The sequence below is a fragment of the Rhinatrema bivittatum genome, chromosome 5 (genome assembly GCF_901001135.1).
Source record: "Rhinatrema bivittatum chromosome 5, aRhiBiv1.1, whole genome shotgun sequence".
NCBI lineage: Eukaryota > Metazoa > Chordata > Amphibia > Gymnophiona > Rhinatrematidae > Rhinatrema > Rhinatrema bivittatum.
Genome location: NC_042619.1, coordinates 100,614,154 through 100,638,534, shown reverse-complemented (window position 1 = coordinate 100,638,534; position 24,381 = coordinate 100,614,154). Strand labels below are relative to the sequence as shown.

The following is a 24,381-nucleotide window of genomic DNA, read 5'->3' as shown; positions in this document are numbered from 1 at the left end:
CTGCAGGAACAGGTCCAATAACACAACTTATCTGACGCCTAATAGTGGCAGATAGGATGTTTCCTAAATGTTTACAACAGATGTTTATGGTAACGAAACTGAAGAGTACTAATATGGCAAAGCACGGCAAGATAGACTGTCAACAGCAGGATAATAAATCTTGCTTTGTAATAACTAATTCTCTAGTGAGTTTCATCAAGAGGAAAAGAAAGAAGAAAAAATAAAAACAGCAATACATTAATTTTTTCAAAGCAAGGGAGCCCACATTGTAACGCCTAATCTCAAGCAGAGTATACTTTAATGCAGCATTACAAGCATTTATACTAATTAATCGTAAGTGAGCATATGAAAAAATGGAGAAGCTTAATCGAAGGGCTACTTGGTGTGGGCTAAAGGCCTGAAATTCCATTTCATAAAGGTAAAATGAATTGACCATTGCACATGCAGAAAGTATTCAGTATTTGAGATTTTGACTTACTGAAGGGTTTTTGCTTAGGCCCACCTCTTGACCACACAGAGCAAGAACATTCACCAACTTTTCCCGGGTCTTCTTCTGCAAGATTAAAAAAAAAAAAAAAAAAGTCTCCTTCTGGTAACAATTAATATCTGTCTTTAAATTTCCAAAATTATACACTGAATAGCACAAGCAGCCGAAAAGATTTTTAAAAAGTCAATACTGTTATCCCAATAGCCAAGAAAAGATGGATGGCAAGGAGTGGTGAAACAGTGAGTGGCAGTTCCTGTCTGCTCTGCTCCCAGACTCTTTATTACTTTTCATTAAATGGATTTTCATTTTGAAGAAACAAAAAAAGTTCTGTCAGAGTCTTCTTGGTGGCTTCAAAGCTCTAATGTGATTTAGTGCTAGCATGGGCACCACCACATAAGATCACTGTGGTGCAGCACACTCACGTTTGGGTCTGCTATAATGCAGGGCGCACAGGGCCTAAGGGAGCCACAGAGGCCTGGAGAGCAAGGGAAGACACCTGCATGCTGCGGCAGCCCTTGCTGGCTATAGAAGGATACTGAGGGATTGCTTCAGAAGAGACTTCCCTCCAGGCAGCTCTTGGCCTGACGAAACGTCTGTAATTTGCCTGTCTCTGGAGGTGGTGGCACATAAAAATAACGAAGGGAAAATTGTGTATAAAAATAAATTAAAATAAAAAAGCCCTAGTAATTTGGCACACCGTATTGTGTTTTGCTCCATCTCTAAAATCCCTGAATGATGACGCAGGCGATTGTAGTGTTTGTATTTCTTTAATGGGAGAAATAGGGACCTCGGGTCAAAGTTCTTAGGTATTATGGAAACACTTTTTTTTTTTTTAATTTTCTTTTGCAGGAACTGTTTTCAGTGATGCAAAACCACTTCTCATATCCTATACTCTGGAAAAAAAAAGATTAAAGAATCGGGCCAAACCAGTAATACCACGTTCAGATACACTTCTAATTCGATCTAAACAAGTTCCATGTTAATCCTAGAGCAGAAATTCTTACTCCATGAGATAGTCTCACTTCCGGTTTAGTCATTTAAGGAGAAACTAAAGCTGGATTAAAATTCATGTGAGTGGAAACTATTTAACATTTAGGGGGTAATTTTAAAACTGCCTGCATTGGTGCAACGTCTGTAGGTACTTTTTACCTGTTTGAAGACTGGAAAGTATAGAAATTCATGCGTTACGAGGCTCCTGTATACCTTTGCTCTTTCCATCTGGATGGGTGGCAGAGAGGAAGGGGTTGAAAATCTAATGAACGCACTCCCTAGGACTGCCTCTTTTTAATGTGGCTAAAAGCACACCCTCTACTGTTAGGCTCCCCTCACCTTGGCGGGCAGAAGGCCTGTTCCTTAGCGAGGCAGGAACTGGAGTTCCTGCCTCGCTACTCTATCCTTCGGATTGCTCTCCTGGTTTGACCTTTGCTTCGTTTCTGGATTCTGTTTGACTGCCACCTGCCCTGATCCTCCGCCTGGCTCTCCAATTCTGCTTGTCTACTGCCTGTCCTGACCTTTGACCCGTTCCTCTTCACTCTCGTCAGCAGCCTGCCTCGACCCTTGGTACGCCCGACGTAGCTTCAGCCTCCTGTCTCCTGGTTCTCTGTCTTCGAGAGACCCGCGCCTAAGTCCTGCTGGCCCTGGTACCCAAGGGCTCAACCTGTGGGGAACGTGGGCTGGTATAGGTGAAGGTCCTGTTGGGTCTTCTCGCCCGGAACCTCCTCCTGATGACGAGGACCGACAGGGGCCATCCCCTGGCGGTAGAAACAACCTCATCTCGGCTCAAGGGGCCACCTTTCCAACATCCATATAACCCACAAGTACTTCCAGCAGCATTTGAGGAGGATAATTTGCAATCAAGTCATTTTACCCAACTCTGAAAAATTGTCCTTAATATCTAAAGGTATCTAAGCTGCAAAATGCAAAAATGTTCAGTAGTAAAAGTAATTTTGCATATTCTGTGTTGTCATTTTTATTCTCTCCCCCATAATTTAGTTATCTGAGGGCAGCACAGCAGATATTTCATTTCTTTTATTTGTGGAAAGCAGTTTAAAACTTCAAAATAAAACTCTTTCTCACAGAATACATTTAAAATGCTTTCAAATCAGTTCCATATGCACATGCAAGCAAGTTACGTAAATGAAGACTGGCTATAATTTAACTCCCGAAACGTTGCAGGTGCCAGATGCCTCACCAACTACTCCAGTTTATCTTTTGATTTAATGATATGCATTTTAGAAAAGGAAATTTAGCATTTTCCCCCTCGTTGCTCTTCTCTCTCCTTCCTCTTGTGACAGGCTCGCGAGCTGTCTCATCCGAGACTGAGCATTTGAAGGCTCTCTCCTGCTATTTGGGACAGCCACTTCCCATGTCCCTCCAGGGGCCAAGTGCATCACCTCTCATGCACCAAAAAACCAGTGGGGCCTGAAGAGAAAATTAATATTTAATATCATTGTGCTCCAACTTGTCCAAGGATCCCACTGGAAAAAAAGGCTCGCTCTCTCACTGAGATACAGCACTATCTTAGCCGTACCGTCAAACATGCTTATCCACACTTCTCAAAGAATCAAACTACCAAGCAGCAATAATCCAAACATGTATTATGACAGGGGTGGCTGACTCCGGTCCTCGAGAGCCACAAACAAGTCAGGTTCTCAGGATATTCACAATGAAAATGCATGAGATAGATTTGCATGCACTGCCTCCACTGTATGCAAATCTATGTAATGCAAATTCGTTTTGGAAATCCTGAAAACCTGGCCTGTTTGTGGCTCTCGAGGACTGGAGGTGGCCAAAATGTACTAATTCTACCTGAGAAGACTGAGGTCTTTTCCAGCTGACAGGAACCAGGACATTGGAATTAGAGCCCGATGATGTTGAGGACGTGCTTCGAGTGACAGGCATGATTCTGGGCTTGCCATCCCGGCCTGCAGCAGTCTGCAGGTCATCAAATCTCCTCCCGATGATTGGAGTCTTCAAGGAAAGAGAACTCAGCTTACTATACCATATAATGTTAATTGTATAGTAGTACATAGCCATCATGAAATTACCAGAAATATCAGTGTGCAATCTAGCCATGGCCTTTTGACTAGTGATGTACAGGACATGGCTAGCAAATAATTCTCAAATTTCAGTCATAACACACCTTGGATTTGTTTATCCTCCAGATGTAAATTCTACAGCACTTACTGTAATTCATTTCAGTAGTAAAACAGACAAATCAATCCCTCATTTCATAGTCAAACCTATTTTCAAAGTGATTTCTGAGGGAAAAAGCATTTTGCCCGCAAAATCGAGTCTGGGTTGTGGTGGCAGAAGGGAGAGAGACAGAGGCAGAGAAGAGATAAATTGAGAAAAATGATATGAAAGAGAAAGACTGATGTCAGAGGCAGATGAAAGGGAGGAAGTGAAGTAGACAGGAGGAGGCAGAAGTAAAATGGACAGGACAGCCCCCAAAAAAGAAGTCAGAAGATAGCCAAAACGAAAGCAAAGACAAGATAGATTCTGGTACAATTAGTAAAAAGATCTTTGAACAACAAAGATAGAAAAATTATTTTACTTTTTGTTTAGTGACCGGATTAAGTAACACAGTATTCTAGTAGCTGTCTTGCTCCTGGAGTACGCTGGATTCTCTGCAGGCTGTGATTGCTTTTATTTGAGATCCTGCCAGGTTCTCATGACCTGGATTGGCCACTGTTGAAAACAGGATACTGGGCTTCGTGTACCTTTGGTCTGTCCCGGAATGGCAATTCTTATGTTATTGGAGCATCATAAAAATTATACAAAGACTAGAGGAAGGACCCGTTCCTTGTCTGGTTTGTTATTTTTGTAATTGTAGTGTTAGTATTTTCAAAGAACATAATACAACATTATTTATCATTTAGGGACCTATGCCATAAATTCTAGTTTGAATGTTAAGACCCCTGTGTGCATGCTAAAAAAGGTGAGCTATGCGGGAATATCTTACTGTGCATGTTAAAGGGGTCCTAGAAGATGTTAGCATAAGCTTGATAAATATGTGAGCCTATGCATAAGAACATAAGAACATAAGAAAATGCCATACTGGGTCAGACCAAGGGCCCATCAAGCCCAGCATCCTGTTTCCAACAGTGGCCAATCCAGGCCATAAGAACCTGGCAAGTACCCAAAAACTAAGTCTATTCCATGTAACCATTGCTAATGGCAGTGGCTATTCTCTAAGTGAACTTAATAGCATGCAAATGAAGGATCATCATATGCAAATAAGGGGTTATCAAGTTCATGCTAAGTATTGTGGTATACTCATCCTCCATGATATTTATCAAATGTTCATTAACTGGATGCTATTAATATTTGCTAGGACCTGAGCATGTTACTTATCGAGGGCAAGCTAAGTAGCAAAATCATGCTAAACTGAGCATACTCCTGAGAGGGCTCAGCTAATTGGAAACAAAGAGTTTGAAAAATGAAGGCCATCATGGACAAGAGATGACAGACGCTTACAATTTGGCAAAATTTCAGCTGTATTTAGATTTGTTTTAAGGTGAAATCTCAAATTGCACACCTCATTTTAGACATGCTGGTCACTTTCCTAAATGTAGGTGCCTGGGTGAGGAACTTTGTGTTGGAAATCATGGCTGAGCAACCAGATTTCTTTCCCCACCCTGGCACTGCTCAGTTTTGAAGCACTAAGTACATAAAGATGCATACATTTTGGTGCTCAGCTGTTAGCTCGTGGGCTGCTCAGTCTAACAGATGCAATACACTTGGAGCCAGTTCTAACAGACATGTTTATTCATAGAATAACACAACCCAGCTTCCAGCCAGGCCTGCAGTACTCTGCCCAGCTCATACAACTCCACCTAGCTCTCTAGCACATGCAGAACAGCTGCACTCTGACCTCCGAGAGGAGGAATTTTTAATTCCTTGAATGCCAGCTCGCAGGCTATATAAACTATCTACATTCCCTGCTCCATTAACAAGTCTCAATACGTTTTTGGGTTGGGTGCCTATTTCTTTCTGCGTGGCAAGGCTAGCCTCCTCCTGTTCCACATTTGCCAGAACCATCCCCTCCGAACATAAAAAAATGTACTGAGGACAAAGTGAATCTGAGTCCACAGCAGCAAAGGATCCATGGTCCCAGAACCTAACTAACAGGACAAGCTCCTGACTGTATCTGCAGGTGGCTGTACAAACTGCAGAGACCGGTCCAATTCTGAAAGTGCAACACATCTCTGTAACAGGTTTATTTAACCAGTGGATATGGTAAGTGTCCGAATGCCTTCCCCTGCCTTTATGTCCCCTTTCAGGGACAGTAACTTTCAAATGGGTGCACGGGCACACAGTTATACGTGTGAGTCGGTGCGCAGCCAGAGACAAGGTAATTTTATAAAATGTACATACGTACGCGTGTGCATTATAAAATAGCCTAGGCACGCATATGTGTGCACCTATTCTTGCAAGTGGACGCACAGAGCCGCATAAAGACGGGCTTGAGCCATGCAAGAAGGGGAATTTTATAACAGGTGCACGTCCACGCCGTAACCAGGTTCACCAGTTCGTCCACCAGTTAGCCCAGTCTAGAGCTAGGGCCTCCAAACCCCCCTGGTTCTTTAGCCTGCACTTCCCTGTTATCTAGAACCCTTTAAATCCCTCAGAGATGCCTGTATTTATTTTAGTTACACTTCTTCTATACCAGAAGTAAAGTTATGCAGCACTGAACCTGGCCATGCCCCTTTTTTCTCCAATGAGCGATGTGCGTGCATATCCTCCCACTTTATAAAATCGGTTGGACATGCCCATGTGCTAGATGTGCGCCCATCTCCTGATTTTGGCGCGTGCATCTCTTTTAAAATTCACCTTAAAGTCCAGAGATGATCCACATGAACTTTGTGGTGCCCTCCAGCTTCCAGAGAAACCATACATGTTATAGATCCTCATGACTGGGTGATCATGCCATGACCTAACCTGGGCACAACACCTGCAGAAGAAAGGCAGACCCACTTCTGAGTCTCAGTATCCATTACTGGGCAGCCTGTGAAGGGGAACTGTAATGGGAGGGAGAGGTAGCAGGATGTATATCTGTCTCCCCAAGAATAGTTGCTCAGGTTTCTGTCTCAGAGTACGGAATTGTCCTACAGAAGGAATTGCAGGAAAAGTTCATTGTGGTTGACAGCGGAGCACCCAGACCACCTCCAACTGGTCTTAAATGATTGTTATAAGTTATAAGGAACTTCCCAAAACCCACCAACCCATGGTACACTACAGAACTGAGAACCCTAAAAACTACTCTTAGGCAAAAGGAGAGACAATGGCGCAAAGACCAAACCCCTCAGAACTCCGCCGCCTACAAATCAGCTCTCCACAGCTACAGACTCTCCACCCAAAAACATAAACGAGATTATTACGCTATTATTATGACTACAGATTCAACCCCAAAACACTCTTTTCCTACGTCTCAGGTCTCACTACTCCTATCCTTCCTACTACACCTGACTACAATGCCTCCACCAAATGCGAGGAACTAGCCAACTTCTTCTTCAACAAAATTGCAACTCTCCTAAAGAGATTCCCCCCCTCCTCGAACAGTCTCTCACCCACCCTGCCTGTTCCCTCCTCCCCCACCCAACACTCAATGCCCGCTCTTGACTTTACCTCCACCATAGAAATCCAAACCATATTCAAAAAGCTCAAACCCTCTTCCCATCCTGAAGATCTTATACCCTACAAAGCACTACTAGCTATACCTAACGCAATAGTCAAAGCCATAGCAGATATCATCAACTGCTCGATTGCGCACGGATCTGTCCCAGATGCACTCAAACACGCAGTGGTCAGACCCCTCCTCAAGAAACCCTCGCTTGACCCTAAAGATCCTGCTAATTTCCGCCCAATCTCCAACCTCCCCTTCATTGCCAAGCTATTGGAAAGAGTTGTTAACTCCCAACTCATGAACTATCTAGAAGACCACCTGATTCTCCACCCATCACAATTTGGTTTCCAGAAACACTGCAACACTGAATCCCTACTGCTTTCCCTTTCAGACCATCTCCTCCGGGGCATGGGTCAAGGCCACAGCTACCTCCTTGCCCTCCTCGACATTTCATCAGCCTTCGACACTATTAGCCACCACCATCTACTAACATGCCTTGAGCACATTGGCATCTCAGACCTGGCCCTCTCCTGGTTTAAATCCTTCCTCTCAAACAGAAAGTTCTCCGTTAAAATCGGAAACTCCACATCCACCCCACAGCCCCTCCAGCAGGGAGTCCCCCAAGGCTCATCTCTCTCTTCCACCCTCTTCAACATTTACATCACCCCCCTCTGCCAACTCCTCTCTGATCTCAATCTTAAGTTCTACCTTTACGCTGATGATGTTCAGATCATCATCCCTATCCAGAACTCCATCTCCGACGCACTAGAACATTGGGAGAAATGCCTCACAGCCATTAACTCCCTGCTCACTAACCTCCACCTCGCCCTCAATACGAACAAAACTGAACTTCTACTCATCTCCCCTCACTCATCCTCCTCCCCTCTGCCATCTGATATTACCAAACACCACCTCCTCTCAACACAACCATTTGTGAGGGACCTTGGAGTTCTCCTTGACCACCAACTAAGCATGAAGAACTACATAAATTCCATTCTCAAAGCCTGCTTTTTCAAACAATGTACTTAAAAAACTCAGACCCCTTCTACATTTTATTTATTTTTTTATTTATTTTATTTTATATACCGGCAACCGTTTGCACATCGTGCCGGTTTACAAGTAACTTATAACAAGGAATATATAGGCGAGGCCTTTACAAAGAACAATATTTAACACAGTAACAAAGCAGATAACTAAATAACTTGGGGAAGGAGGGATAGATACAACAAGGGGGGGGGGGGGGAGGGAGAGAACAGATACATAAGGATAAGATATATACATGGATTTGAGGAGCAGATGGTATGTACACTGGTTATATATGGAGTTATATAAGTGCAGATAAAAACAGACACATTATTTTAAAGTAAGGGTTGAATGAAGTGTTTGAAGTTCTTAGAGGGAAAGGGGGTTAAGTGTAGGGTGTGGATCCTGGAGGGGATTAAAGGATTTTAGGGGGGTATTGGTGAGAGATGAGGGTTGGGTGAGAGTGTTAGTAGGTGGTGAAAAGGATTGGGGGTATGCTTGGAGGAAGAGCCAGGTTTTGAGATTCTTTTTGAAAGTGGGGGTGGAGGTTTCTGTGCGTAGGTGAAGAGGCATTGAATTCCAAAGGGAGGGGCCTGCAAGGGAAAGGGCTCTATTGGTGGTGGAAATAAGTCTTGTGGATTTTATGGGAGGAGGAATAAGGGTTGCTTGGAGTGATGAACGGGTAGGTCTAGTGGAGGTACGAGGAAGGAAAGGTGGGTTTAGCCAGTTGTAATGCTCGTTGGTGATACTTTTGTGGATGAGGGTAAGCGTCTTGTAAATAATTCGTGAGTGAATGGGAAGCCAGTGGAGATCAATGAGGGTGGGGGTAATGTGGTCTTTTTTTTTTACATTAGTGAGGATACGAGCGGTAGCGTTTTGAAGGAGTTGGAGAGGTTTGATGTGGGTGGCAGGGAGTCCAAGAAGGAGAGAGTTACAGTAGTCAATTTTAGAGAAAATTAAGGATTGGAGTACAGTACGGAAGTCAGAGAAGTAGAGAAGGGGTTTGAGTTTTTTGAGGGTTTGAAGTTTGAAATAGCAACTGCTAAGGATGGATTTGATGTATGGTTTGAAGGTAAGTTGGTTATCAAGTATGATACCAAGGTTTCTTGTGTTAGAAAGCAAATTGGGGGAATGGAGAGTGGAGGGAATGGGTATGGATGCATGTTTAGAGGAGATGAGGAGGAGTTCGGTTTTTTGTGGGTTGAGGGCTAGGTGCATGTCAGTGAGGAGCTGGTTTATGGAGGTGAGAATAGTGTTCCATTTTTGGATTGCGATGAGTACAGAGTTTGTGAAGGGGATGAGGATTTGCACATCATCCGCGTAGATGAAGTGTGTAATACCAAGGTTGGAGAGGAGGTTTGTAAGGGGGAGCATGTAAATGTTAAATAAGGTGGAGGAAAGGGAGGAACCTTGAGGAACGCCACAGTCGAGATTGACAGGGGGGGATGTAAAGTTGTCAGTGAGGACTGTGTAGGTACGGTTTTGGAGGAAGGACTTAATCCAAGAAAGAGCAGTACCTGAGATTCCTATACTAATGAGGGTGTTGATGAGGATGTTATGATTTACGGTGTCAAAGGCAGCGGAGATGTCCAGCATGGCAATGAGATAGGAGTTGCCGGCATCCATTCCTTTGATGAGGGTATCAGTAAGGGAAAGAAGTAGGGATTCAGTACTGAGGTGTTTTCGGAATCCATATTGTGTGGGTGGGAGAATGTTGGATTGTTCTAGGTGGTCAGAGAGACGGTGGTTTACTAATTTCTCCATGACTTTGGAGAGGAAAGGGAGATTGGAGATAGGACGGAGGTTGGATAGGTTGGAGGGATCAAGGGAGGGTTTTTTTAGAATGGGTTTGACCACAGCTTGTTTGAGGGAGTTCGGGACCAGGCCATGTTCCAGGGAACAGTTCACGATTTTGGAGAGTGGAGTGGCTATTGTTTTAGGGATAGCGAGTAGTAGTTTAGTAGGTATGGTTTCCGAGGGGTGGGAGGAAGGTCTCATCTTTTTTAAAATGTTCTCTATTTCTAGAGATGAGGAGGGTTCAAAGGAAGAGAGGAGGGTGTGTGTAGGAGGGGTAGGAGGGATTATGTTGTTGGTGTTGTGGGAATTTTTGGTATTGGGGGTAAACTTGGCAGTGATGTTGGATATTTTGTTTTTAAAGAAGAGGGCGATTTCATTACATCGGGTCTGTGTGATGGGGACTTGGGGTGAAGACACGTTGGGTTTGGTCAGATTTGAGACTAGGGTGAAGAGTGCTTTCGGGTTGAATTGGAGGTGGTGAATTTTCTTGGCATAGTATTCTTTTTTGGTTGTTTGAATGGCGTTTCTGTATGCATGCATGAGTTGGTAATAAACGGTCTTTGTGGCAGGGGAGGGGTGTTTACGCCAGTGTCTTTCAGCTGCTCTAAGTTGGATTTTTTGGGTTTTGAGAGTTTGGGTGTACCAGGGTTTTTTGGATGAAGTGGTTTGTGTGATTGTTTTTTGGATGATAGGGCATAAGTTGTTGGCTATGTTACATACCCAAGACTTCCGTACAGTTATCCAGGCCACCATATCATCCAAATTAGACTACTGTAATGCTCTACTCCTAGGGCTCCCTTACTCTTCCATTAAACCACTACAAATGTTACAACATGCTACAGCGAGACTCACTGCAAACTCCCGTAAATACGACCACATCAATCCCATCCTTAGAGACCTACACTGGCTCCCCATAGCCTCTCGTATTCTCTACAAAACCCTCACCATAATGCATAAAGCAATTCACACCCACAACTCCAACTGGCTAGACTTCCCTTTCACAACTACCCAATCCAACCGACCCACTAGAACGACCAAAAAAGGCACCCTAGTTGTGCCCTCCCTGAAAACAGCCCATCTCTCCTCTACACGTGACCGTGCAATTTCCATAGCAGGTCCAACTCATTGGAACACTCTGCCGCCTGACCTACGCCTCGAACCGTGCATGAACAATTTCAAAAAGAAATTGAAAACATGGTTGTTCAAGCAAGCTTACCCAGAATAAAAGCCTACACTGCTTCCAAAAAAAAAAAATAGACCATCTTGCGTCTAATCTCTCTTCCTCATATTGAGGAACCATATTTTGTTATCCTCTCTCCTCTTCACACCGAGGAACCATGTTAATGTTACCATTATTTCTTTCTCTTCTACTTCTTGTTACCCTCCTCCCAGTTTTGATTCCCCTGTTAAAATGTAATTTCCAAGTTTAACCAGTTTTGCTGTAATGATGTCCACAACTAATGCTGGTATATAAAAATGTTTAAATAAATAAATAAATAAATAAATAAATTGTTCCAGACATTAAACATAAGAACATGGCATACTGGGTCAGACCAAGGGTCCATCAAGCCCAGCATCCTGTTTCCAGCAGTGGCCAATCCAGGCCATAAGAACCTGGCAAGTACCCAAAAACGAAGTCTATCCCGTGCTACTGATGCCAGTAATAGCAGTGGCTATTTTCTAAGTCAACTTAAATTAATAGCAGGTAATGGACTTCTCCTCCAAGAACTTATCCAATCCTTTTTTTAAACCCAGCTACACTAAATGCATTCTGCCACTGGATGCTGGATGTTATTGGGGGGGGGGGGGGGGGGAGGGAAAGAGTGTGTGAGTGTGACACAAAATAAATTCCTTGTGAATGCAAAATGTCTATCTAGTCTTTGAAAGCCAATGGAGGACCACTGTCCAAAGTAATCATGAGGCACAACCTCTAGAATGCCACCCACACTTTTATTTATTTATAAACTTTTGACAAGACCTAAGATACTCCTTGTCCAAGTAATTTGTTGAAGGGACATATCAAACTCATATAATCTTGCATAAGTTTGATACAATAAGCTAGGAAGGACACATGTTGTGTCCACTGATGCAGCAGCAGGGTCTGGCAACTCCTCTGAGGAAAGAAACAAAAAATGAGATAAGTGTGGGAGGAAGATACTGGACTCCGCCTCAGGTCCCATACCAACTCCTGGTGACAAGGGCCCAAGTAATAAGCAGCACCTTGGGAATGACAGGAAACGTATCCCGGTGGCCTCACTGTTTACATTTGTGGCATGCACATCTGGTAAACTTGCAAGTGTTTACTGTATGCCTTTCCCTACAACACCAACAAGCTGACGAAGCAGATGAATCAGAGCAGGCAGCAGCAGTCCTATACCGGGACGGTGGTATCGCCAGATAGCAGCCTTCATTCGGTGCGCTAGCTCCAACTGCTTGTTGCTGATTTTGTGGAATCGTGGCAGCGGTGGAGGCAGATGCAAATTACTGCATAGTGCCAAAGCTCTGCAAGTAGTGCCGCTCCAGCTGCATGAAACAACTTATTTCTGAGGGTCAGGCCTCTGACCCCCACCACCACCTGTCATCCTTTTGCTCAGGCACAGCACCAAGACGACAACAGGGCACCAGGCGGTGAAGCGCAACAATATTAGTCAGATAGGGACTCTCATAGAGCTTGCATGCATGTGGCAAACTGATAATGAAATGCCACCACACTCTTGTGCACTTCAAAGTGACACAAAACTATCTGTGTGAAAAGCATTGTTTCCTTAAATCAATACCGATAACTTTTAAAGTTTGTCCTTGGGATTTGTTTATCGTCACAGCGAAGCATAACTTTACTGGAAACTGTTTGAACTTAAAAGAATAATTGGTAGGATCCGCCATTCCTGCGGACATCTTCCTGTCTTGGTTTTGTTTCTTTACTGAATAGCTTAGGCTAACACTTTGTATATGGAGATGGCAATTTTCATAAGATTTTACCTGAATAAAATCAGGGACTTCAAACTGCCCTCTGTAGGTAAAAGTACCTGCACTGTAAAACATCATGGGTACTTTACCTGTACCAGGGAGGAGGGAGGAGCTGGCATGCATTTTGAAACCCCCCTGCATGATTCACAGTGTGGACAGTGAGCACAGAGTATATGTGACATTAGGTTTTTCCAAAAATGCATCCTTTTCTAATGAGGTCCATAAGCTTGACACTTTTTTGACTGAAGACCCTTACAGCAATTTCATGTAGGTGCTGAAGGTTTTGAACAAGGAGAAGCTCTCATGTTATTTCACGCCATCTCAGGTTGCAAGGGAAAATGAAATTAAGTGAAATATTCCCAGTGAATGGATGCTTCACATTCATCAAAAATGACCCGCTTCTCATTTCCTTCAGGTGGTATTCAGTAATTTTGGAAGTTTATGTAGGAACAGCCGTTCTCATGTTAGCAGTGAACATACATACAGGCTTACACTTCATTTTATATATATATATATATATATATATATATATATATATAGCTCCAAACTTTCTAACCAGAAAATTCTTGGGTTTCTTTGACCAACACCTTGGTCTACACCATTGTGGCCACTGCTAGAGAGGAGTGCTATAGCAAATGGTTCAGTCCACTCACTTCTCTGACAATCTCAATGTTTTCTGTTAGGAGGCACAGAGCCCATAGGCCTCTTTACTGGTAAGAGACAAGAGTGGTGAACAAGGAGGATGGAGATAGAGGGGAGACAGTGAGAGGAAGTGAGCAAGGGGAAGAAGTAGAAGAGGGGAAGTGCAAGGAGAAGGGAAGAAAGAGCAGGTAGAGGACAAGAAGGCTGTTCAGGGGGAGTGGGGAGGGGAAAAGAAGAATGTAGAGAGTAGAGTGGAGAGGAGATAGTGAGGATTTGCACAGGAAGAGGTGGGTAAGGGAAACAAGACTGTGAATAAAAGGGGAGTGATTTAAGAAAGAAATGTCTGTTAGGAGGGAAGAGATGGTGCAGGGGAGAGAAGATTGCAGGGAGTGGTGACATGGGGAAGAAAGACAGTTGCTCAGGATTCAGGGAGCCGATCTGATTGCGAGGCTGCCCATATGGTGTCCTGACCTCCAAACAGATGAGTCAGCTCTTCTGTGCCACTGATCAGCAAAATATTTTCAACTGGCACCATCAATTTTTTTTTAAATAAAATGTCAGACATAATAAACTAGTACATTAAATAAATACTTTACATCAGTTTAAGGAGGAAAAGCTCTTCTATGCCTATGAACTGACTTTGCAGGCAGTAATAAAGACTCCACCCAGAGTGCTGAAGAGCCTGACTGCAAGTAGATATCCACACACAAAGCATGAGCAATTTAATGTTCCCTATATGGTTTTACGTCTTCCTTCAAATATATTAATTATAGAAAAAAAATCAATGGAAGCTATACCTGTGGTTAAAATATCCATAAAAAAAAAACACTTGGAAATCTGCCCTTTTTGCATACTATAGAGAACATTGTGTTAGCGAGCTAAAACTTTAGGAGTCAATTTTTGAAAACGCGTGCAGTCGTCCATGTGTGCACAGTTCCCGGCGCGCACACATGGACACGATGATTTTACAACATGAACGTGCTGGCGCACACATATTATAAAATACGATTCCCGCGTGCACTGGATTTTAACGTCCGCGTGCGCATGTGCGGGCCGGTGGCCTTTTGTGCATGCAATGGGGGAGGGGATTTAAAAAAAAATATGTGCGGCAACATGAGTAGGGTTTTCCCAGTTCCCTCCCAGTCCACCCCAATTAAGGAGTGGACTGCGAGGGAACTTCCCTATTCCCCCAACTACCCTTCCTACCTTTTGCCCTCTCTTCCTTGACCCCTAACCCTTACCTAGCGGTTACAATTTTTTTGTTTTAATACTTACTGCTCCAGTCGGCCCCCACCTCACCACTCCCTACCTAGACCATGTCCCCTGGCTCGTCCCTTTTGCATGGCCTGGCACTTCTGCGCATACTGAGAGATACGCACTGGCCAGGCTGTTTCTAAAATGCGTTCGGAGTGCACATGGCCCGGCCACGAGCGTATCTCCCGGATATTATGCACACGGGCTTTTTAAAATTTGGCGTTAATGAGAACCAGCATTGTAGACGGCTGGAAATGAAAATCTTTCTCTTTTTAAGTGGAGGAGAAAAAAATCCCTCCAAAACCCAAGTATTTCCAGATGTTCACCTCTGGAATTTAGCAAAACTGAAGGTCTTAAATAGTCTTCTCACCTTAAAACTGCAAAAACTGAAAACAAAAAGGGGAAGAGGCTGGCTTTCTTCTTTCATTCTGTGAATATGCAAAAATGCCTAAAACAGAGTGCAAATGATTACACACAAATGCTTCCGGTTCAGATACCTCGGAAATGTCAAAGTGAAACTCCAGAGTCTTTCCTGGCAGCTCCTTGGAAGCGCTGTTCCAGATCCGACTGATTTCCAGCTTGGACAGATCGGCATGCTGCTGGTAGGCTGGCAAGACCAGGCTGGCAGATCGTGAAACAACCAGCTTTAAAATGTTCAGGGCTTCTCTCCAATGGACACTCTGAAGTGAAAAGGGAGAATTTGCCAAAGCAACATGAAACAGGAAGAGACACCCTGCTTTTATTTCCAGTTACTTTGGGGGGGGGGGGGGGGGGGGGGGGCACAATTTGGGGCAAAGTCCAGGGGTACTTTTTATCCTGTGTACTTAATTTTTAAGGGGAAGTGCATGCATATTTTCCCTTTCAAAACTGGTACAGGCACAAAGTATCCATAGACCTCTGTGTGCCGGTGGATTTTTTAATGGGAAATAACCGTAGAGATGCTCTTTTCTGATCCCACCTGAAACACGCCATCAAGAACGTCTCCTCTACGCATGGCCAAAAGTACTTGTGTCGTGGAACATTGTGTACACTTTTAACCAAACTGAGGGAGGGCAGTTTTCAGAGTCTCCATTTACCCCAGTAAATTGCTATTTACCAACAGAAATGGCTTTGAAAATTGCCCTCCAAATACATAACAAGACCAGCCAACACATTGACTACTGCCATCACCAAAGGCTCAATTCACCAATTATCTAGGGGATGCTGAAACCGCTCTATACAATCTGCACCCCAGTATATTTATTTAAAAAAAACTGAAAAAAATTTAGGGGGGGGGGGGGGGGGGGGGCTGAGTGTGATGACTCTGGGAGCAAATGGAAAAGTTCTGGAAAAGCAGATATTTATAAAGAGAAACTATTGCAGTTGTAGTCTCCAGCCTGAAGAGTTAGGCACCTACAAGCTTTTCTACAGTCACCTGCACATATTTTTCAATGATCTTCAGCACTTCAATGTTAAACTGCTTCATGGGAATGACCGACAGGTCCATATGGCTGAGAAGGTTATAAATCATTTGCAAGAGAGACTGCTGCATGCTGGGAAGACCCTTCTCCAAGAGCTGTGAATACACAAGAGTGGCAAGAAGATCTGTTTACTCTCTCTCCAAAGAAAGCATCACAAACATTATTATTACATTACAAGATGGTTTATCTTGTGGGATAGCAACTATAAATCCAGAACATAATGTTGAAATAAGCAGAAAGAGTCTTCACACCAGCTTACAACAGGAAATGGAATCTGGACCTGGTTAGGAAAAAGCAGTCCATTAACAGCACCTCATCTGTCCAAAATGATTAACCCTGTATCTGAATTTTATCTGAATTTTATTGTTTAAATATATATATTTTTTTGCCTATGAGGGTCTATGTTCTGTCTCACCAGGTTATATTTACAAGACGAAAGGCATGCTCTCAAAAGGCTCGTTCCACAGGTTCAAAATGAGAAAACCAATCCTAAGTCTGGGCCACAGTGTCTTTTAAACAACAAATTTCAAAAGTCATTGACCCGGATAAATCCTGATTTATACAAGTATAAATGAACTGCCCACCCTTAACCCTGATGAAAGTATCCGCATATTTTGAGCTGGGTTAGGAAATAGTGTGCATACATTACACTTTCAAATAGTACTTATAGGCACTACCAAGAGATATCACCTCTATAAATATGTCAGCATACCTGGGAACTCTCTAGAGTTCCTTCAAGAGATTCAGGGAATTTGCATCAGTTGCTGGTCTCTAGAGGGAAACACTAGAAAGCTCCTGGCTTCTCTGTTTACAGCTCCACCCTTGCCCTAAACTTGCAGGGAATGGGAAGAGGGGCGAGTCTGGAGCATACACTGCAAGCAGCATGTAGGGAGAAAGTGGAGAGAGGGGCTGCAACACGCACAGCTCAGTCTGCAGCTATAAGTCCAGGATCTGGACTCTCTCAGCTGAGGGTGCCCAAGTCAGAGACCTGTAACTTATAGGGAGTGGGAGCAAAGAGAATAATGGGGTAAGTGAGACAGGAAGGGGAAGAATACTGGGGGTTCATCCCTGGAGGGGGGAAAAGTGGTGGTGATAGTGGGGAAGGGAGATAAAGTGTGGATTAGTAAAGGGTGGTGGTGGAAGAGAAGAAGCTAATGCATCATTCCTTCCTTGGCCACCACCCTGATCAACAGTAATCTCAGGCTGACTCAAAAGTTCCCAGGTACACATGTCAGTCTGGCCAGACCAAATAGTATTAAAAGGGCAACTTTCAAAACAGCCCGCCCAGGTGCAAAGTCTGTGGGTACATTCCCTTTGAAAACTGCCCCACAGATGCAGCTGGCCCATGGACTTCGCACCTGCTTTTTGTGCAGGCTAAATTTGGCTGGGACTAGCAGGTGTATAGTTAATCAGATTATCTCTAGAAGCGTATTTCAAAATGTGATAAATGTGAGCAATGCCTGCTGTTCTCATAAATGCAAAGCAAATAAATATTGACAAAGGGAACACACAGCAAAGCTTTTCATAGTGATTCGGTATCAAAACTAGGAAAACAAAATAGATCTTTGCATGATTTACCTGAAGATCTTTAAATGGAGGGACGGCAAAATAGAGAAATGTTTTGCAAAAATGCTGAGGCTGGCATCAACAGCAGCTCAATGATGGCTGCTGGAGATGAAGCTTGGAGGGATTGTTTAAAAGAGATGGGAGCTGAGCGAATAGGATGTACCACAGACTTAGTTTTCTCTTGATGGTCCTCTCTCTGTTATTACCCACAATCACAGCAATCATCCAGTCATCTTTTCATATTCTCTGTGGCTATCCATTAAAGAAACTGCAGAGGGTGCTCTTGCAGTGCAAAATGCAGTCTTCCCTCTTTTCTGACCTGACACATTACTAGGCCTCTGCCTGATTATTCCTGGGAGCCGTGCTTCTCAGCATGCTCTCGTATAGATGTTTCCAAATACATTAGTCCACCAGTAAGAAAATCATCAAGCAACATTGTGGTGGTTATGTTATCCAGAGAAATGAAAGTAAAAAAAAAAGTTCTATGTCATATTATCCCAGTGTTTTTCAGAAATCAAGACAGAGGCTCAAAACTGAACTAAGTACATTTATTAATACATGCAGCTAACAGCAGTGTAACGTTCTCAGGCTTCCTTAGTCTGTTTGCGTGTGCATGTGTGGAGTAGGGATGTGCAATCATCTGAAACAAAAGTGTAAACTTGATGAATGAATTCATTTTATTTTATTTCTAACTAATAAAAAAAAGCCCCACCAAAACAAAAATGTTCTTCAGTTTTTTGTTTTAGGGAAATAATGCACACTATTAGCAAATCAGGTTCACTACTAGCAAATAACACACTAATTTGCTAGCAGTGTACAGTATTTCCTCAAAACCAAAAAACAGACAAAAAAAACCCTAAATGAAAAACGGAGAAAAAAATTCTCTGAAACAAAAAAAAATAAATAAAAAAAATGAGTGTATACATTCCTAGTGTGAAGCCTAAACCTCCTACCACTGACAGCCTTTTGATGCGGCTCCATCATTGCTGTCTGCATTGGATTTGGACAGCATCGGAGGGCCCTGACTTTTATGGTCTGGGAAACTGATAAGCATGAGGATAACCTGCCAAGTGCAGCAGATACAGGCATAAGCTTGCTTGGCAGACTGGGTGGATCATTCGGTCCTTTTCTGCCATCATTTCTGTTTCTATGGTGGTGCTATCCTCAAAACCTGGGGTACAGTATTTATTTATTTACTCAATTTATAGTCCGCCCCCTTCATCAGACATACTGTTCAAGGCAGATTACAACATCATTAAAACAGGACTGAACTATTAGGAAGTACAGACAAGTCCTGCTAGGGATTAATGGGACATATCTCGCAGGGATATTACATAGGTGGACCAACTCAATATATCTGTGATCAGCTTTGGAGAGCTGACCTGATAGAAGGGTCTATTCAAAGTAGTCACAGATATATTAAGTTAGTCCAACAACAATAACAAAAAAAAAATCACCTACAGCTGGAGTAGGAAACTTTGGTCCTCAAGTGCCACAAGTCAGTCAGGTTTTCAGGATATCTACAATGATATCTTTGTGGCACCAGATGTCCAGAGTTGCAAACCGCTGATCTACAGCTTATTTGTTGACTTTGTGTGTGTGTAAGAAGAAATGACATGTTCTTTACACATGTTGCTGCTGTACCCACAGCATTCATCGCACACTTACACAAACTTCCTCTTTGGAAAATATATTTGTATTTTATGTAAAACTTTTGATGACGACAACAAATTGGATCAATAAAGCCTCCAATTTCTGTGCACTGTGTTTTTGCAAATTCAGTAGCTATGATTAAAATGTCCCTCTTTATCAATAGATTTTTTAAAGCTAAGAGCCACCAGCTTTAGAAGACAGATTTAGATGTCTTCTCATAAAGTACCTATAGCAGATGTTACTTGTAGGGCCCCACGAGAATCCCTACCAAGATGCGGCTTTATAGAAGGGTCATGCATTAGAGTAAGAGAGAGGAGCATACCATCTATGCCCCTGTACCACCCCCCCCCCCCCCACTGTGAGGCTGCAATGGTTGCTTCCTGAGTCTAAATCAGATATAAACCCCTACAGGAATTGTAGATTTTTTAGTGGAAGTCAGAGGGAGAGCAATGTTTTTTTATGTACCTGTTTTGCCTAGAAACTCCTAGTCCCCAGTGTTTTGGGGACAAGGGAATATTTTTATTCTAAGGAAAAAGAAGATTGTTCCCTGTTTTGGACTTTCTTTGGAAATGAAGTTTATTCTACCCTTTCGTTTCCATTTGCATAGAACCCTTTTTAGGGTTCTCTTAGCAAGAGATAATCATTGTCAACCTGGTAGAATTTGTAGAAGAAAGTGAGGATACTTATCTAGAATCCACCAAAAATAGCTGAGGGAAGAGAGAGAAATATTATTCCTTACATGGGCCCAGGTACAACAAAGCAAGGTATATAGAGAAGTGGAGAACCAACCAACAGATCCAAGGTATCTGACTTGAGAGTAAATGGGGAGGACTCATACCAGGTAAACAATAGAATAGAGAAGGGACCCAAAGACCATTTTGAAGAATCTAAGAACCCCAGATTCACTTATTTACATGGCTGACCTCCTTTTTTTGGATATCATCTGAAAGACATTTTGTACAAAGTGTCATATGTTATGTCTATGCAGAGGCCAAGCTAGAGTATTTGGCACCTGGAGCGGATACTTCTTTGGCACCACCCCCAATATATAATTTTAAAATTTCCTAAACATCAGTAAAATATTTCAAAACAGCAGACACATCAAATAACACCCAATAATTAAAACTAATAAGGATTTAAAAAACTCCTGCTCTCCATATCTGTCATCCTAAGATTGTTGCACGCATGCACAAACACACATACACACACACACACACAATATGCTCCCTCTCTCTCATAACACATACATTCTTGGTGAGAGACAGAGGGAGCATGTGTGTATGTGAGACACACAGACACACACACACACACACACACACACACACACACACACACACTTCCTCTGTGCCTCTTTCACACACAGATATGCTTCCTCCATCTTTCTCTCACACACACACACATATGCTTCCTTTATCTCTCTCTCTCACATACACACATGCAGACAAAAACTGAACTAGAAATCACAAGCTAGATTTTGTGTGCAGTACAACATTGGAAAAGCAGAAAATCACTATTCCTCAAAACAATACAATCAAGAAACATAAATTACGGTAATCAGAATAGTAAAACCATACTAAAAAAATCTACATTTCAAAACAGCTGATGAATAGAATAATATTCAATAATTAGGAGCTCCTGTACAAATGTTTTAACATTTCCTAAACATTGATAAAATATTTCAAAACAGCAGACATCAAAAAACACCCAGTAATTAAAGCTAATAAGGATTTTAAAAATTCCCACTCTCTATACCCATCACCCTCCACACAGACACAAAAGGTACACACACCCTGTGTGTGTGTACTTGTTGTGAACTGGAGGTACACACACACACACACACATACACACACAGACACAAATAAAATATGCTCCTTCTGTCTCTCAAAAACATACACGCTTGGTGAGAGACAGAGGAAGCTTGTGTGTGTGTGAAAGAGACAGACACAAGCGTTTCCTCTGTCACTCTCTCACACATACATGCTTCCTCTTTATCTCTCACACACGATTTCTCTCAACCCTGCACACACACACACACACTCACACATGCTTCCTCTCTCTCATCCCCACTCCCACCCCCACACACAGGCACCCTCTCACACATACGCACCCACAGGCACACCCTCACACTCCCTCATGCATTCACACACCCTCAATCACACACACACATACCCTCACACACTGGCACTTACTCTCTCAGGACCAGTCTCTCCCTTCTTCAGCCGCCAGCGGCAACACTGGGCCTGTTCTTCTGCCGCCAGCCAGGGCGCCACTGGCCTCTGCCACTGCAGCTCCTTGCTTTTGCTGGCAGGGTTTCCCCACCATGTCACTGTTCTGCACTGCCGCAGGTCCTCCCTGCCAGCGGCAATGGCTCCCCTCCCCCTGTTGCTACCCGGGGCGGACCGCCCTCTTCGCCCCCCCACCCCTTAGCAGGCTTCTGTGTCTATGCCATATTGTCTGTCAACTTGTGTTGAAACATTATTGTTCCTCCAATTCAACAGGGCCCATGAGGTTATCCTCCTGCACCATGGAGAATTCTGTAAGATCAGAGCTGAAAAGAATGAGAAAAATTGGAAAGACATTTAGCCCCCAGAATCTGAGTGTGCGCCCATGTACCTCTAGGTAGGACTCCAGTCTGGGGGTTAAATACTATATACATTTCCACTTGCTTCAGGAAATACTAATCATGTGGCTGCAAAATTCAAAGATGTACAAAACATTAGGCAAAGGATGAATCTCTGTAAAGCAGGCTCAAACTCTCCATATAATCGGCTCTTCATGCAGCTTAAGAGTTGTGCAGAATTGAAGCTATTGTGTTTTAACTTCCCATCGTTAAGGTGTGTGTGTGGTCAAATGACATTCTATTAGACCTCTCCCATTATGCAGCTTATATCATTTAAAAGGAATGGCTTCAAACGTTACCTCGGCCAGGTAAGTAACCATACTCAGAGTAGTGTCGGCAAATGCTTCGTGAAGGTAGCGGCACACCACATTTACCCAGGTAGCACAGTCTCGGGTGTAGCTATGGGTTTTATACAGAGTCATCACATGTGCCAGGTTGGACAGCTTGGGGTTCTTTTCTTCCAGACAAACCTAATAAAAGCCATTATGCAGCAAGTTAGTGGAGCTCACCGGCTGGCAAAGGAGGAAATGTCTAGATTTCATAATATATAATTTCTGGTACAAATGTTCTCCTACCTGAGCAATCCTCTCTGCTATTTCCTTACAGAACTGATTTGGGCTGTCAAAATGCTGAATCAAATGAGGCAGGACACATAAGACATTCAGTGGGAACCCTGATATAGATAATACAGTACAGTACAGACATTTAAAGGAGAATAAGAGTACTTTGTAAACCAGCATTTCATGCAGCACTAAAAAAAAAGTAATATCACTAAATCTGTCTCTTGTATCAAATATCCCTGAAACCAAAACATTTCCAAGCAGTGCATTTTATGGGTATGCAAACCATTCCTCTTATGAATAGCAAATAATCAACATTGGGATAAAGTACATTTTAGAAAAAGTAGAATTATAAGACTTCTGGCTTCTCATGAAAATTGTGATCTAATAATTTATCCTCATATTTCTGGAGGGATCTTTCATTAAAATTAATATACAGACCTTCATCAGGAAGTTCCTTAGTTCCAAAATCCATCAACTGGATGACAGCTAATGTGGCTAAGCTCCAAAATGTGTCCTTAGTATTTAAAATACTGGTGCATTAACAGGAGCCCCCCACTCCAACAATATAAAAAATACTTCCAAATTTGGGCACAGTAACTTTTTCAAAAAATGTTTAGATGAATGCTCACTTGAACATGTGCACGGAAGACTATTATTTCATTCATAATGTTAGAGCATCCCTGTGAGTCCAAGCATGGCTTTATGGGAAAATCCTGTGCACCGGCGTGCTGCCGACTGACCCCCATTCTGAAACCACTCCCTTCCCCGCTTCTCCTTTTATTTTGTTGCTATTTTTAACAAAACCATTACGTTGAGTGGTTTATTGGTTGTAATTTTCAAACAAAAATGTATGTGGAACTTTACGAAAAGCATTAACAGGAAAGATGATCAATGCTTTTCATGAATGGAAAGTACAACTACAAACCAAATATGGAAATTAGAGGAAACTGAAAAGCACACGGTTTCTGATTGGTGTCTGCAGTAAAGATAAATGGCTAAGAAAGGCTGACTATGGCAGGAACTGTCAAAACTGTTGGTACAGCTTTCTATTTCCCATTCACCCCCCCAGCTTTTAAAAATGTCGTGCAGTTGTGACTAGCGAGAACGCCTCCCAGACTCCTTCTGTGCAATAGATCAAAGTCGGGATCAGAGTTCAAAATGAATCAGTTCCTTCTGCTAAAATACTACAAGGGCAAAGATTTCTGCTCCGACGGTAACCTACCAGCGGCCAGACTCAGCGAGCACTAAGTGACAGAAATTGCTAGAGGACCGCTGAAAACAGTAAGAGAGCCATTTTTAAGCTATCCGCTTTGGAGCAAAGATGGGGTGCACTTTTTACCCCAGCAGGCTTTGCATCAATTCTAAAAGCAAAAGTAAGCGGGCACTTTTATGTTGAAACTTGCCCAAGTATGGTCACTTGGATCTGCTTTTAGGTGGACTTTTGCTGGAAAAGTACACCCGAAGATTTGAAAATGTAATCTAGGATGTAATGTCCTCCCTCACTCTAAACTTGCAACTAAAAGTATGCTCATTGTGGAACAACATGCATTAAGGTAGGGCAATTTTCAGACAGCATTAACATGGGTAAAATGTGTTTTGTTTTGTTTTTTTTAAATGTATGTAAATCATTTTGAAAATTGTCCTCCCATCTTTTGTTATTTTTTACTTTGTTCTTCTGATTCAAAGTTCTAATATTTATTTATTAAAATATTTATAACTTG

General features: G+C 42.8%; 1 protein-coding gene across 1 annotated transcript in view; it reads right to left on the bottom strand.

Annotated features, from left to right (window-relative positions):
* Positions 1-24,381, bottom strand: part of FRY (FRY microtubule binding protein) — a 496,652-nt gene that overhangs the window by 67,363 nt on the left and 404,908 nt on the right. The window contains exons 45-50 of the mRNA XM_029602654.1: positions 22,673-22,770; positions 22,397-22,567; positions 16,213-16,353; positions 15,296-15,478; positions 3,296-3,457; positions 479-553 (exon numbers count right to left, since the gene is read on the bottom strand). Coding sequence (XP_029458514.1) covers positions 479-553; positions 3,296-3,457; positions 15,296-15,478; positions 16,213-16,353; positions 22,397-22,567; positions 22,673-22,770 — 830 coding nt within the window. The remainder of the gene's footprint in view (positions 1-478; positions 554-3,295; positions 3,458-15,295; positions 15,479-16,212; positions 16,354-22,396; positions 22,568-22,672; positions 22,771-24,381) is intronic.